The sequence below is a fragment of the Drosophila albomicans genome, chromosome 3 (genome assembly GCF_009650485.2).
Source record: "Drosophila albomicans strain 15112-1751.03 chromosome 3, ASM965048v2, whole genome shotgun sequence".
Taxonomy (NCBI): domain Eukaryota; kingdom Metazoa; phylum Arthropoda; class Insecta; order Diptera; family Drosophilidae; genus Drosophila; species Drosophila albomicans.
The window spans coordinates 38,230,751-38,245,959 of NC_047629.2; the positions used below are offsets into that span (position 1 = coordinate 38,230,751).

General features: G+C 41.4%; 4 protein-coding genes and 1 long non-coding RNA gene across 5 annotated transcripts; 3 read left to right on the top strand and 2 right to left on the bottom strand.

The window, feature by feature from the left end:
* Window positions 1-160: 160 nt before the first annotated feature.
* On the bottom strand, window positions 161-1,111 carry LOC117572105 (serine protease 1-like). Its single transcript, XM_034254722.2, has 2 exons — window positions 825-1,111; window positions 161-762 (listed from the first exon to the last, which is right to left on the bottom strand). The coding sequence occupies exons 1-2, from the start codon at window positions 1,082-1,084 to the stop codon at window positions 204-206; spliced, it is 819 nt and encodes a 272-aa protein (XP_034110613.1). The 5' UTR covers window positions 1,085-1,111; the 3' UTR covers window positions 161-203.
* Window positions 1,112-3,128: 2,017 nt separating this feature from the next.
* Window positions 3,129-4,013, top strand: LOC117570587 (serine protease 1-like). Its single transcript, XM_034252331.2, has one exon. The coding sequence runs from the start codon at window positions 3,163-3,165 to the stop codon at window positions 3,952-3,954; it is 792 nt and encodes a 263-aa protein (XP_034108222.1). The 5' UTR covers window positions 3,129-3,162; the 3' UTR covers window positions 3,955-4,013.
* An 847-nt stretch (window positions 4,014-4,860) lies between these two features.
* Window positions 4,861-5,841, top strand: LOC117570586 (serine protease 3-like). The gene has a single exon (XM_034252330.2). The coding sequence runs from the start codon at window positions 4,861-4,863 to the stop codon at window positions 5,662-5,664; it is 804 nt and encodes a 267-aa protein (XP_034108221.1). The 3' UTR covers window positions 5,665-5,841.
* Window positions 5,842-7,125: 1,284 nt separating this feature from the next.
* Window positions 7,126-14,195, bottom strand: LOC117567560 (cyclin-T). The gene is made up of 4 exons (XM_034247620.2): window positions 12,580-14,195; window positions 12,459-12,504; window positions 10,798-11,378; window positions 7,126-10,730 (listed from the first exon to the last, which is right to left on the bottom strand). The coding sequence occupies exons 1-4, from the start codon at window positions 13,205-13,207 to the stop codon at window positions 8,410-8,412; spliced, it is 3,576 nt and encodes a 1,191-aa protein (XP_034103511.1). The 5' UTR covers window positions 13,208-14,195; the 3' UTR covers window positions 7,126-8,409.
* Window positions 14,196-14,289: 94 nt separating this feature from the next.
* On the top strand, window positions 14,290-14,882 carry LOC127565716 (uncharacterized). Its single transcript, XR_007955069.1, has 3 exons — window positions 14,290-14,377; window positions 14,446-14,520; window positions 14,577-14,882. It is a non-coding gene; the product is annotated as an uncharacterized LOC127565716 (long non-coding RNA).
* Window positions 14,883-15,209: the final 327 nt, after the last annotated feature.

Consider the following 15,209-nt stretch of genomic DNA (forward strand, 5'->3'; position numbering starts at 1 on the left):
AAAGAATAAGCTATAACTGTTTCAAACTGAGGCAAATGCAAAGAACAAAACACAAAAAAAAACGACAAACAATAAAAAATACAAAACAAAAAAAGATGATGAAATTTGATGTGTATTTTGATATGGTAAAGTGATTCCCCCAATTGAAAAAAGAAGTAAGTGCTATTTATAAATTGATTTATTGGGTAAGAAACAACAACCGCTTAGTGGATGCCGGTGTGGTCCTTGATCCAGTCGAGGTAGCTGGTGACACGGGTGAAAGCAGCTGGGTAGTTCTTCTCGCAACCGGCAGAGGAACCGAAGGAAGTCAGACCGATCTGGACCTTGCTGGACTCGAGCACCAATGGGCCGCCAGAGTCGCCGTTGCAGGTGGACACAGCCGCTGGGGTGGACACACAGATGTTGGAGGAACGGATGGTGGTGCCATAGGTACGCTGGCAAGCGCTGTTGGTGATGATGGTGAGGTGAGCGTACTGCAGGTGGGCGGCAACAGAGCTGGAGGAGTCGGAGGTGCGGCCCCAGCCGGAAGCGATGGCCTCATCACCGGAGTAGGTCGAGTAGTGGGAATCGATCTTGGGCAGCTCAACGGCACGGATGGCGCTGCTGTACTCGACGGATGGGATGCGGATGAGCGAGATGTCGTTCAACAGAGTCCTGCTGTTCCAGTCGGAGTGGATGATGATCTTGTCCTTGCTGACTGTGTGCTTAACCTTGGGGCTGGAGCGCACAGTGCTGCCCAAGTGAACGGTGACGGCATCGACACTGCAGAAGAGAGAGAAAGAATTAGTTGAAGGACAGGATTTCCAAAGAGTCCTTCCACTTACCCATCAGTGCAGTGAGCGGCAGTCAGAACCCATTCGTGGCCAATCAAGGAGCCACCGCACCAGGCAGAGCTGGAGCCAATCTGCAGAGAAAGTCCAACCTGGTAGGGGAACTGATCGGCGGAGGCATCCTTGCCGTTGGTGATGCGACCCTCGGGACCATCGAGCACGGGCATGTAGACGTTACGTGGCTCAATCTCGCCACGCAGAGCCGATGCCGAGGCGTAGGCCAAGGCCAAAGCGAATACAACGAGCACCTTCATTTTCGAATCTTCTGAAGACTATGAACATTACCTGACCAACGATTGCCTTTTATAGCTGCTCGATCTAGGGAGAATGACGTCTGCAGATTTTCTGTATTGTCACTTGCTCGAGTGGCAAGGGTTTTTGTTTGTGGTCTTGTAACTCTCACGTCCTTATCATTTTAATTAAAAATTAATCAATTTTTTTTCTTTTTATTTTGTTTTAAGATATGGCACATGTTATGAATGAGAGCTGATGGGAGATATTCTATCATAATTCACATTGATTATCTATAGCTATATATACACTAAACATAAGGTGAATATGCGAATATTTATTCGGTAAGTTTCCAAAAAGTTATGCAGACACCCCGTCGTGGTGTTTATATGGAAAAATACGTATACGTCTACATGTGCGTATACTTAATCCTTATCTCTGTCGATGCTTCAGCAAAAAAGTGTGCAATAGTTGTAGCCTTTGCCTTGAATGAATTCTTATCAAAGAAAAGGGTCCATCTTCAGTTCGATGTGGTAAATCACACACGCCTGTTGAGTTATGTCAGCTGCAATTTTAGTTTCCGAGAACACTTGAACCTATTATGTCTTGAGTGCAGTCTCGTGGACTGGCAATTAGAAACTATTATACTCAATTTAGTAGTCATAATGAATAATTTATATGTGAAGATATAAAATAATTTGCTTTCTTTTGTGGTTTCACATTTGATTTCTAAATCATTCGTATTTTAATAACTTCGTAATAGTGTCAATCATTGAATAACTACAATCATTGAGTAAATAAAATATCTCCAATAAATACTTGAGCTTTGAAAACTAAAGTGATATTATGCAAAGTTCCTACCTTCAGTCTGTACTCGCATTCAATCGGCAATATCTCGAAAGCAATTGAGACAAGAAATATCAAACTCGCTATCTGAGTTTCTTTAGTGCATGCGTAATTTCTTGTATACTTTAGACAGGCCCCTTTCACCCTCATTAAGATTTAAATACAGTGTAATTATGAAACTAGGATTTTTTTAATGAATATTTCTATGAATCATTCGAACTCATGTGATGCGAATATCAAAGATTCACACGATAAATTTGCATATTTGAATTAGTTCTTTTATTTGCTATATTTTGTTGTGATAAAATTACTTTAAAATATAACAAATCTGTTATTTTTTTTTTGCTGCTCTCACAAAGTTCTACAAAATTGCCAATTTATAAATGTTAAATAATTAGTAAATTTCATAAAATTTCTTTTCGTTATGCAAAATTCTTTTACCCTGTGTCTCACATTCGAATACACCCAGTCTTTTACTTTAATGATAAAATCACGATTTTTAATCAATTGCTTATTATACTTTGAACGTCTGTTTATTTATTTTATTATCTTTCGTTCTCACAAGATTACTTGAAAATCGAAAAAAAATTTCCAAATTTTAAATGTTATTTATTTTAGCAAATTTCTTTTCGCTTTACAATCTATTATTTGTTATACTTTGAACGACTGTTTTTTATTTTGAACTACCAACATTACTTGCTGGTAGAAAATAATTGCCAAATTAGGTATTTTAGAAGTTTTCATAAAATCTTTTCGCTATGCAAAATTTCTTGTAGCGTGTATCTTACATTCGAATACGCTCAGTCCTTAACTCTGATGAAATCGTGATTGTTACTTTTTCTACATTGAACGTATGTTTATTAAGTATGTATTGTATATTATATTTTGTACTGACGAAACGACTTAAAAGAATAAAATATTTCTTGTGAATTTACTTTACGAAAATTTCTAGTACCGTGTATCTTATATTCGAATACGCTCAGTCTTTAACTTTCATTGTTTTCTGATGAAATCGTGATTTTTAATCTATTGCTTATTATACTTTGTACGACGAATATGCAGCTACTTTGTACAGTTTTTTGTGGGCGCACACGCCAATTATCAGTTCATTGAGAGTGTCCGTCTCAAGAGATACTCTGATAAGATACACTTCACTGTTTTCTATCGAACTTGTGACGTTCGTCAATCATTGGGCCGGGTATAAAAGTGATTGGTCCGTGTTGTTTCAATTCACAAGTTCGCTTTGATACGCATCATGAAGTTGTTTATTGCATTGGCTGCCATTTTGGCCACAGCTGTCGCTGCTCCCATGGAGGGACGCATCACCCACGGCGAGAAGGCCCATGAGGGTCAGTTCCCCTACCAGGTGGGACTCAGTCTGGCCATCGGCTCATCGGGTGCCTGGTGCGGTGGCACCTTGATCTCCGATCGTTGGGTGCTTACTGCTGCCCATTGCACAGATGGTGCTGACTCCGCTACCGTCTATGTTGGTGCCATTAACATCAAGGAGGAGGAGCATGGCCAGAAGCGCATCAAGGTCGATAAGGCTGACATCAAGGTGCACGAGGATTGGGATGCCAGCCGTGTGGTCAACGACATCTCGCTGATCAAGCTGCCCGAAGCCATTGAATTCAACGATCGTGTCAGAGCCGCCACTCTGCCCAAGAAGGATGGACGCTACTCCACTTATGCTGGCGAGCAGGCTTTCGCCTCCGGCTGGGGTCGTGACAGCGATGATGCCACCGCTGTTTCCTCTGTGCTGCGTTACGTTGAGATGCCCATCATGAAGTCGAGCACCTGCAACATCTACTGGGCTGGTATGATCACCGACAAGGTCATCTGCATGAGCACCAAGGATGGCAAGTCCACCTGCAACGGTGACTCTGGTGGCCCATTGGTTCACAAGCAGGGCGATATTAACTATCTGATTGGTGCCACCTCTTTCGGTCTGGCTCTGGGTTGCGAGAAGGGTTACCCAGCTGTCTTCACCCGTGTGACTGCCTATCTGGATTGGATCGAGGAGAACAGCGGTGTTGTCAACAAATAAGTTGATGCCCAGCACTGACAGTGATAAATGATTACAATAAATATTGAAAGTATTCTAAATCGAGTTTTTATAAATTTAATTGAAGGATATGAAGGATTCTACATAATTAACAAGTGATTGAAAATTTGACACAAACTAAATTTACTTATTATAATACAGTATACACCTCGCAGAAGTTAAAAGTAAAGTGATCGTAAGGCCACAACTGATCTTAAACAAAAACTTCAAATTAAGGCTTAGAACATGCTTTGATTTCATATAAAAAAATATAAAGTTGTGCTGTTACCATTAATTTAAATTCAATGGTGATGCTAATCACAATACACATTTCATTAAAATAATTTAATCCATTTCAGGATCGTTAAATTTAAACATCTTTAATAAGTGCAATACCGATATTCTATCCTAAAAATATTCTACATATTTGTGAACTAAAATGTGTGTGTGCTAGCTAGAGTATGTGACAAGGTTTTCATAAAGAAATATGTTGACTTTTCTAATAATAGGTTCCTCAAAAATAAGAACCGAGTCTAAACATTTTTAAATTTGCCCCAAATTCTTTTTGTGGGCAGCATAATAATTTCGTAAGTTTGTACAATCCTATTATCAAAACTGTGCTTTATTTAGTTCAATATTCATATATTTAAAAAAAAGTAAGCCTAAGATTTTTAATATATTAACATTTTAAAAGTGTTTGACGTACTTTAAGTTCTTATAAAACTGTGTCAAATTATCGAAATGCAATGCAATTCAGTTCAATGGTGGGTCTTAACTCTAAAGGGTTTTAGTCTGTGCAGTAATGATAAGAAACAAAATCATAACATAACGTATTGCGACGTATATTTTAAGTTTACCTATAACCAAAATCAGATCATTCATTATTAATTTATAAATTGAGCTGCCAACATGAGGTTGTTATTAGCTGTGCTTGGAATTGTTCCCTACTTTCTTGTCGAAGTTCAGCTTGTTGTTTCCGATAATCGCATAACGAATGGAGAGCTAGCGAAAAGAGGACAATTTCCCTACCAAGTCGGACTGAATATATCACTGACCAACAGCAGCACCTGGTGTGGTGGCACTTTGATATCCCATCGTTGGATTGCAACGGCTGCACACTGTGTGGATAACGCAGAGCAAGCAACAATCTATCTGGGTGCCTTGAATATTACTGATAGGTTTGAATTCGGTCAGATGCGTTACACAGTGGACAAATCGCTCTTTGTAGTGCATCCAAATTGGACAGTCAGCACAGTGACTAACGATATAGCGCTGATCAAGCTACCCGTCTATATACCCTACAATTCCAGAATGAGAGCAGCTCAGTTGCCTAAGGATCTAAATGGAACTTATGCCACCTATGATCAGCAGACGGCCTACGCTTCGGGTTGGGGACGTGAAAGCGACAGTTCCTTGGAGGTGTCTCCCACTTTGAGGTACGTGGCCATGCCTGTGATGCAACACGCTCGCTGCAAGATGTACTGGGGTGGCTCACTCACTGAGAAGATGCTCTGCATGAGCACGCAGAGCGGCAAATCCACTTGCCACGGCGACTCTGGTGGTCCGCTGGTCTACAAGGAGAACGACACCAATTACTTGATTGGTATTACTTCGTTTGGCCTCTCGATGGGTTGTGAGATTGGCTTTCCTTCGATATTTACGCGATTAACGAGCTATTTGGATTGGATCAGGCAGCATGCTCCGGAGATTTAAAAGCCTTCAAAAAGATATGACGAGAATATTCTCAAAAAAATGAATTTGGATATACGAATTACAAAAATTTTAAAAATATGTGTGAAGAATATTTAAAAAAAAAGTGAATTTCGTTAAATGAATTACGAGAACTAATGGCTAAAACATTGCATCGTAAGATTCATAAAAAAATTCGAAAATTAACCGATTAAAATATTTTTATTTAAGAAAGATTTTAGAATCCTCTGTTACCAAAAAAGTCGCCAAATATTTGAATTAATTATATTAATTACTGACTTAATCATAAATTAAGAAACATTTTGAAAATGAACCAATTATATTTTTTTATTTAAAAAAATATTTATATTTGTTACCAAAATATCAATTTTGGGATAAAATATTTGTTGTATACAAATTATATAGCCAAAAAAGTGAATAAATGAATTCCATTATTTACTATGAAAACGGTTTTAAAATAAACTGGATATTATATTTTTGTTGAACAAAACAATTTAAAATTGTGCTATTACCAAAATATCCATTTTAGGATAATGACTTATTATTATATCATAAGTTACCTAAAATAATCGCGATAAAACTGATTATAAAATTATGGATTATTATCTCATAAATAGTTTTTTCCTTTCCCTTCCATTTTCCCCACAAATTAAAAATCACTTTTGTATTTTATGTTTTTTCCAATTTTTTTTTATTGTTCTTTTTGTTTTGGGCTTTGAAATTTTTATTCGGTTTATCGAATAACGCACAAACAATTGCCGATGGAGTATTCACTTTCGGCATTAAGTTTTTTAAGCCCGGTGAAACTGCTCGACAAAAAGAGATTTGCGCACTCCTCGACTGCCATTTTTGCTTTTTGTTCTATGTACAAAACTTAAAAATTAAGAGGGGGACAAATAAGATAAGTTTAATATAATAATATATTACTGTTGCTGTTGTGATCGTTGTCGTTGTTGTGTGTGTGGCTGTTGGTGTTGTTGGATGTGACACAGCAGCAATAGCATAATGGAGGGTTGCAGGATTGGGGGATTAGGGTAAGGGATAAAGGGAAAGTGTTTTGCTTTTTTGTTTTGGAAATTTGTTGCAACTTAAATAAGATGTTGTTTTCCAAATATGAATATGTATGTATGTAATTGTTGTATGTGTGTAGATAGTATATAGCTTTTACTTTTTTGCTAGCTTAATGCAATTATCTGAAATCGAATAGTGTTTTTTTTATCCTTTTTTGTTTTTGTTTAAAACGCGCAACGTTTGATTAAATTTGTGTTCTTTTTGTTTTGTTTTTTTTTGATCTAGTCGAAAAATTACATAAGTCCATTTGATATAAGTATTAATTTTTCGCTTAATTTCATATATTTTTCATAGTTTTTGTTATTCCTTTTGTTTCGGTATTGTTTTTATTTGTTTTCTTGTTTAGTAAATACGTTTTTTTTTTGTGGGCGTTCAATTTAGGAAACGTCTCTGTTCGTACTTCTCTTGTTGCACAACAATTTATTAATATTATTCATTATTCACGTTAATGCCTATTTAAATATACATAAATTAAAATTAAAAACAACTGAAAGCTACGTCAAGTGATTGACTGATCTGCACTTTCTCTCTTTCTCTTCTCTTCGATTCGTTTCTTTTCTTGTAACACAATAATTAGTTGTTTTCGCTTGTTTGCTTTACTTATTTGCTCTTGTTTTTCATTCATAAAAACTAAAATGTATACGTGTATACTACGAATTCATTAATAATAATCATAATTGTAATATAAAAAATACAACTAATGCGAACTGTGTGTGATAATTAAATGAAAAAACTTTGCTAACTAAAAATATAATTAATATTTTTCGTTCCATTTTCCACTATTATTTTTAGTTCAAATAATTTATGTGTAGTTTTGTTTTAGGGGAGGATAAGTGTATGTGTGTGTGTGTATTTGTATTGGTTTTACTAAATTTGTCAGCATGCGACTTTAATTTAGAATTAAAGTACGCCAACTATTCTCGATCTCTTCGTTTTGCATCGCGGATTTTCTTTCTATATACGCTATATTGAATATTTTGTTTCAAAATTTCGATTTGCATTTAGTTAGGGCCGTATTTGTAGCTAAGCGGAAGTTGTTTCTCTTGTGGCTATATACAACAGTTCAGTGTATGTGTGTGTTTATGTGAATGTGTGTGCATAGGTGTGTAGTTGGGTAATTGATTTACTAACTTATATTCTAGACGGCCGTGCTGCGCATTTATTTGACCCTTTCGATCATTGCAAACTCTCTCTTGAGAGTTTTGCTTTCTCTCTGTTTCGATTACAATTATTCCGTGTATTTGTATGGATTATGTGTATGTGTGTGTATGTTATAATTACAAATTAATTAATGCTGTACAGAAGTTTATGTATTGTGTTTGTTTTCTTTTTCTTATAAGTTTTCATGATTTCATATCGAACTGGAAACACTCGGATCTCAAGTGTTGTCCGCATTGCAATTTGACGGGTATTTTTACGATTTTTGTTTGTTTGTGTTTTGTTTTGTGCTTAACTAAGGTAAATCGATAATAACTTAGAGAACTAATGCATCTCACCAACAATCAATTACAACTAGCATAGGTTTTTCTCATTTTTTGTTTTTTGTTTATACATACGAGCTATATCATCAAGTATAAAGGTTGTTTTTGTGTTTTGAAAGAATATCTTTTAGTTGTTTTTGTTATAGAACAAGGGTTCTGTTTTTTATGGACTACGGGGACTACGTGGCTACTACGACTATTTCTTGTTGTAGATGGGCAGCGCCGAGGGCGGAATGCCGGCAGCTAAATCTGCGGGCGTCATCACCATCGAGTTGGGCATGGTCATGGGCAGGCCGAGCAGACTGGAGACCTGTGAGGCGGATTGGGCTAACGACGCGGCGCCTGCACCGCCGCCAAGAGGAGCATAGACAGCACCGACGCCGCCACCACCGATGCCGATGCCAACGCCAGAGACTCCGCCATTGTATTTGGCATAGTCTTGAGATTTGCTCTTCTTACTGCTGCTGCTACTGCTGCCGCCTCCGCTGCTCTCCTTGTCGCGATCCCGATCGCTGTGCTTCTTTTTGCTGCTACTGCTGCTGCCGCTACTCGTTGAATTGCTCGTCGAATTGTAACCGCCATACGTTGGTATCACCAACGCTTGCTGCTGTTGCTGCTGACCGGGCATTCCCATTGGCGCTGCTGCTGAGAGTGTGGGTGGCATGCCAAAGCCAGCTGTTGGCGCTGTGGGCATGGCTGCATGTGGCATGCCACCAAGTCCGGTTGCACCGCCAGCTGCTGAATAGTTATTCGGCTCGACCTTGTTCTTGCTGATCTTCAGTTTGAGTGGCGCTGCAGCCTGCAGACTGCCATTGGGATTCGCTGTCGCTGTGTTCGTTGTGATGACCAGCTTCAGGGAGTCCATGGATGTGTCCTTGCTGCTGCGCTCCTTTTGCTTGTCCTTCTTGTGTTTCTTACGCTCCTCCTTATCGGGTTTATCCTTCGACTTGTCCTTCTCCTTGTGTTTATGCTTATCCTTCTTCTTTTTCTTCTCCGACTTACCACTACCGTCCAGATCCTTGCTCTCGCCAAGCTTGGTCAACGCATCCAGCTGCTCCATGCCAAGCAGACTTGTTGGTGCAGCACCGCCAGCACCTCCAATCGGTTCCTTTTTGATGTGCACTGGCGCTGCCGTTGGCATCGGTTCCAGCAACTCTGCAGGCGGCTTCAGGCCGGGCATAGTCAGTGCATCGGGTTTAAGCAGCGAGGCATTCGGGGTGCACAGACTCTCCTTGAGCAGGCTGCGCACAAGATCCGGTGTGGTTTCGATGCCTCCGTTCGATATCGAGAGCGGTGCATGCTTATCCTCACTACCATAGCTACCATAGCCGGGCAATCCGACGCTGTTCTCCAGCTTGCGCACCTTGTCGCGGGGCAAGCTGCCATCGTGCTCGTCCAGCTTGTTGAGGCCATACTGGCTGCCCGAGATTTCGTTGGCACGCTTCAGACTGCTGCTGCCATCGCGACTTGGGCCAGCCAATTCGTTGGCCACCAGATCGCCATGTGGTTTCTTGTGAGGCGGCAGCATCGCCTTAGCTGTTGAGCTCGATCCGCTGCTACTGCTGCTGCTGCCATGTGGCAACGTGCTGCGATGCTTGTCCTTTTTGGTGGGCGTCAGGCGCTCCTTCTTGGGACTGTCACGATCACGCGTATGATTGTTGAGCTTGTAGCCCAGACTCTCGTGTGCCGGACCTGGCGGTGGTGGCGGCAGCAAACCGTTGAAATGCGGCTCAGGGCTGAAGAGTGAATTGGAGGAGTTCTTACTCAGTTGCTGTGGCTGCTGTTGTTGTTGTTGGGGTTGTGTTGTCATTGTCGGTGGCGGGGCCTCAAGCGTCGGCAGCTGCTGCTGCTGCATGTGATTGTAGCTGGGCACGCCCTGACTTTGGCCATAGGGCAGTTGTTGCTCATAAGGCGGCATGCTGTGGACGGATGACGATGAGCTGGATGATGCGACGGATTTATTGCGATGCGAGGAGCTGTGACTGCCATAGCCAGCATTCGGTAGCGGTGCACCATTGTTGACACCAACACCACTGCTGTTGCTGCTGCCTTGGTAGCCACCACGCGACATCAGTGGATTGGGTGGTCCGCTGTTGTTGTAGGGCGGCGGTGCATTAGGATACATTTTGTTGCTGCTACTGCTGCCCGAGCTTGATTTGCTGAGGTCTTTGGATGACACACCCGACGACGATGTCGATGCGGATGACGATGATGAATTCGTTGCGGATGAATTGCTGCTGCGTCCGTCGAGCAATGGCATCGGCGGCGGCTTGGAACTTGTGGACATCTTGTGCGCCCCATGCGGTGGCATTCCCACGCCGGGTGGCATACCACGCGACGATTTGTGATAGTCCATGCCCATGGGTGGCCTTCCGGACGCTTGACTCGACGATGAACTGCGTTGACTGCTGCTAGCGGAGGAGGAGTTGCCACTGCTGCTGCGTTGCGAGGATGACGAGCTCGATGGATGGCTGGATGGTGCACGACTGCCATAGCCGGGCTGCTTCGATTTGTGATCTACAATATAACGAAGTTGTAAATGAGAATGATCGGGAATAGAATCAGCAGCCAGCAATGTACTTACCTCCATGTGCCTCGGGCGGCAAGGATCCCGGATAGTTTGGCAACTTGTGATTGGACGAGGAGGAGGTAGTGGACGATGAATTTCCGGGCGCACCCGCCGACGACGAACGCTGATGGCTGCCATCGCTGCGCTGTCGTTGCTGTGGCGGCACCATCGCTGGCGGTGGCAACAGCGGCACCTGTGACGGCGGATCTCGACTGTCGCCGCTGCCATTCATGAGCTCTGGTGGCGCCGTAATGTTTGAATGATAACCCTTCATCATTTCACTCATTTTCCAGTCTTCTTTCGGCTTGTTGTCCTTGCTGTTGGTCGCAGTACGATTGCTGGCTCCTTGGGCGATCGCCTTGATGGAGTTCAGCTTGGATTTGAGGCGTGCGGGACTCTTCTCGTAGATGGCAATGAATTCGTCCGTCAGTTGCTTGAGCAGCTCCAGTGAGACGCTTTTGTCCACATAGTAGAACCAGTGTTTGCCCTCCGTGGACTGAGGGATCTCCCAGCGTGACCATTTGCAGGCCAAATAAATGCAGAAGCAGGCAACCACCGTGGGTCGATATTGCAGGCACATCGAGGTAAGATGCAAGCTACAAATGCCAGGCGAAGCAATGACAAGGATTTAATAAAACTATTATATTTGAATCGCGAATCGCACAGATAAGAGCATTCATGTGATGTGTGTGGTAACTAAAGGGAAAAGTTATGATTTGATCTCTGACTAGTTCATGTTTCTTTCAAGAAATATTCACAGCTAAGCTACAACCTCCTAGCCACTACCGTTTGAGCGTAGATCAGGTAAGATTTTAATGCTACTAAAATAGCATTAAAGGTCATTAGCGCTGTGTTGTTTATAAATTACAGCCTCCCAGCTACTACCGTTCAACCATGCTGTGCAATAATCAGCCTCCTAGCTGCTACCTTTTAGGCTTGCCGCTGATAGTTGCAGTTACAATTTTAAGCTATTTATCCTATCATACCATAAGTGATCCCTAAAGCTATGTTCTATACAAATTTCAGCCTTCTAACTCTACCATTTGAGCTCTACATTAATAAATCTGGTGACTTAAAGTGCAGCTAACTTTAAACTGCACATAAGCCAATTATAAACAAAAATTTTGTTTCATTTACATATCTCTTAGCTATGCATTAATAATTAATAAACAAATCGTGTTGAAACCCCCATCAAACAGACATTTGGTCATTTATTTTCTATTAGCGTTTTACATTTATTTGAGGACAGTCTTTGTAAAGAGCTGACAACTTCTTCAACATAATTACAATTCCAGGAGATTTTACAACGGATTACTTTTCGCGGAATTCGGTAGAAACGCGACGTAAATTACGCTTGGTGTCATAAAAGGCTCAACGTCGTTTTCGCAGAAAGCGAAAACAGGGATCAAGAGTAAACCGATGAGCAGGTAAGCAGTCGCGAAGGGAAACTGTCAGCTGACCTGCTGCGAAGGTCATTTGCAAGGTATGAAATGTATGTAGGTGCTGTACCATTGTCTTGATTATATTAACTGACATCTGGTCAACGTAATTCCCTCTTCAACCCACACACACACACACAAACGCGCACTCGCAGACTCATGAAAACCACAAGCATTACTTTTGGGGGAATTTGCAAATACAACTACAGCATTGATAATGTGTGTGTTTAGCCATACCTGTTTGAGGCCAAAAAGTACGATGTTTGCGCCAGATCCTTGCATGCTAAAATACACATCACAATAATCAGTTTCGGCATATTCGCTTTTGGGGAGCAATTTGGGTAGGGATCAATAATACCTTTGACCAGCTGACAAGTGCGCACCACATGCGTGTGCGGATGATCGATGGCCACATCAAAGCCCAGCGTCTGCAACAGCACATTCTCATTGAACACCAGCTCCTGGGCGAGATCCGCATAGCTCTGTTCCGTCGTCTGTGGCAGACACTTGTTCGCCGCCCTTATCACATGCTCCAGCTTGCGTGGCTGCTCCTCCACCTTGGCTGCAAGGAACAAACTCGCCGATGCCATGGAATTGCGATGGAAATGTGTGAACGAGTGGAACGCATAGAAGCGATGCATATACACGATGGCTGTGTTGATGCACAACTGTGACACTTGCAGTCGTTGGCCCATCTCTTGAATTAAGTAGGCGGTCATCTGGCGATAGTGGAGCTCATCGTCGCATTTGATGCCACAGCGGCGACTGGGCGAGTTGCCCAGTTGCTCATTGCTAAAGTACCAGATTTTATCCTTTTCAAACGGCAGGTTGTTGTTGCTATTGCTTCCACTTGGAGTGGCATTGGAGTTGTTGTTGCTACTGCTGCCAGCATTGACGGCGAGGCTCGTGGAGCTGGAGGACGAGGATGAGGCGACCGACGACGACGAGACTGGAACGCCGCCCGCAGGCGTGCCCAAGAGACTCATTGTTGCTGCACACAGTCACCAAATGCGCCAAAACAACACCAATATAAGACACACTCACTCAGAACGCGCGCACACGTATTCAAGAATTATAATTTCCTTTATATTTTTTGTTGTTGTTAATTTTCACATGCAAGCCTCTTTTATTTAATTTAAATTTGTTGTGAATAGGCAGAGAGCGCGCGGAGAGAACGCTCGACACACACTCGCACACTCAGGTCGAATAATTAACAATATTCTGGTTGATTTCTCTTTATGTGTTGTTTTGACTTGGCAGCTGAGTCAAAGGCTGTTGCTGCCTGCTGCGCTGCTGACGTCGACGCAGACGTTGACGTCGACGTCGTAGGGACTGTACGAAGAAGAAGAGTGTCTTTTTCTTTGTCGGCTGCTGCGCTGCACTGCAGCGTTGCGTTTGTATTGGTATATTGGTATTTTGGATTTTGGTTTTTGAATCTGGGACTGTGGCGTGTGGAGACGACGACGGGCAGGGTGGAAACAGGGGGGGAAAGGTGGCTGACGCGCTGACTGTGCTGCTTAAATGCTGCGCGTCTGTCGCGGCTGCCACAACACATTTGCTACGCACAATGTAACACGCACATTTGATTTCGTTTTTGCGATTTGCTTGCTTGCTTTTTCTCTTGTTTCGTATGTGGTATTAAACTTCAACACTGTTTTTTATTAGCGCCACTCAAAAAATCTGCGTTTTTTTCTTTTGCTGCTGTTTTGATGGCGTAGAGTAGTGTGAGCTAGTGTGCGTGCTGTGTGTACTTGTATGTGTGTGTGTGTGGTTTTCTGGAAATTGCGACTGCTGCTGCTGAACAACGACGTACATACACAGAGACGAGCCCGACGACGTTTGTTATGCAACTTTTACATCAATTCATTGTTATCATTGCTCTTTTTCTCGTTTCTCCGCACACAAACATAACATTTTTCATCTATAATTTGCAATGCAAATGCATCGCAAAAAATGTGATTTTGGTTTTGGAACGCACAATGACACAAAAAGAAAAAATGTATGTATGTATGTATGTGTATGTATATTTACAGTATGGCCGTCGTAGTAAGGAGTGTGAACGCGCACAGCAGTACAAAATCTACTATTTATTGTCGAAAAATATACCCCAAATTTAAACAACTTTCACATATTATGACTTGATTATAGTATCAAAGGTATGGGGCATCTTTAAAAAAATAAGTTTGAATAAGCACAATTATATCTAGAGCTTTTTGAGTCATAGTTTTTGCAAAAAACAATATATGATGTGCTTAAAAATACCAAAATGACATAATTACCATTTATGGTCTCACTGAAGGTATGTATGTGCGTATATACATTTATAGTATGACCATCGCAGACGTGTTCGACTAGCGATATAACAGCTTGGCGTGTCAATTCATCGGCATTACCACATTTCTCGGTCGAACTTTAGTATATTCGCTAACAATAGTACCCGAAGAAGAAGCACATTCCAGTACAAGCAATCGATCATTAAATACTCAATTATGTTAACTTTGAAAAGCATGTGTCAATAAATTTTTGGTTAACTACTTCAAAATTAAGTTTTTTTAATTTCTTTTTTAATAATGAGGCTTTTCTAAGGCTGTAGTAACTCATCGTTATTACGATATCAAAATACACAAGGACGTTTATATTATAGTTGACAATCGATTGCAAAATAATATTAATAGTCTCCGAAAACCAAGTAATGCTATTTAGAATGTCTGTAAAGCCAAATGCTTGAGAAATGTAAATATTTTTGACAAAAATTAAAGCAAAAAAATAATTTTGTTATCAAAGACCAAAGACAACCAGCAAACATAATGAACTGCTTGATGACACAAGCAGTGTGAATGCAAGCAGTGCTTGTATTGCGTGGTAAGTGTTTTCGTTGTCCGACAGATGGCGTATATAACACAATTTGAATTGCAATGCTGTCGCCATCTACTGTAATTCGCTTCCACCATAAGTTCAGTTTACTATAACCCGGGTTGTTATACATAC

Coding starts and splice junctions, on each gene's coding strand:
- LOC117572105 (XM_034254722.2), bottom strand. CDS start 1,084: ATGAAGGTGCTCGTTGTATTCGCTTTGGCCTTGGCCTACGCCTCGGCA. Junction 763..824: donor GCCGCTCACTGCACTGATGG/GTAAGTGGAAGG, acceptor TCTCTTCTGCAG/TGTCGATGCCGTCACCGTTC.
- LOC117570587 (XM_034252331.2), top strand. CDS start 3,163: ATGAAGTTGTTTATTGCATTGGCTGCCATTTTGGCCACAGCTGTCGCT.
- LOC117570586 (XM_034252330.2), top strand. CDS start 4,861: ATGAGGTTGTTATTAGCTGTGCTTGGAATTGTTCCCTACTTTCTTGTC.
- LOC117567560 (XM_034247620.2), bottom strand. CDS start 13,207: ATGAGTCTCTTGGGCACGCCTGCGGGCGGCGTTCCAGTCTCGTCGTCG. Junction 11,379..12,458: donor TACTTTTTGGCCTCAAACAG/GTATGGCTAAAC, acceptor TGGCATTTGTAG/CTTGCATCTTACCTCGATGT. Junction 10,731..10,797: donor GCCGCCCGAGGCACATGGAG/GTAAGTACATTG, acceptor GTTATATTGTAG/ATCACAAATCGAAGCAGCCC.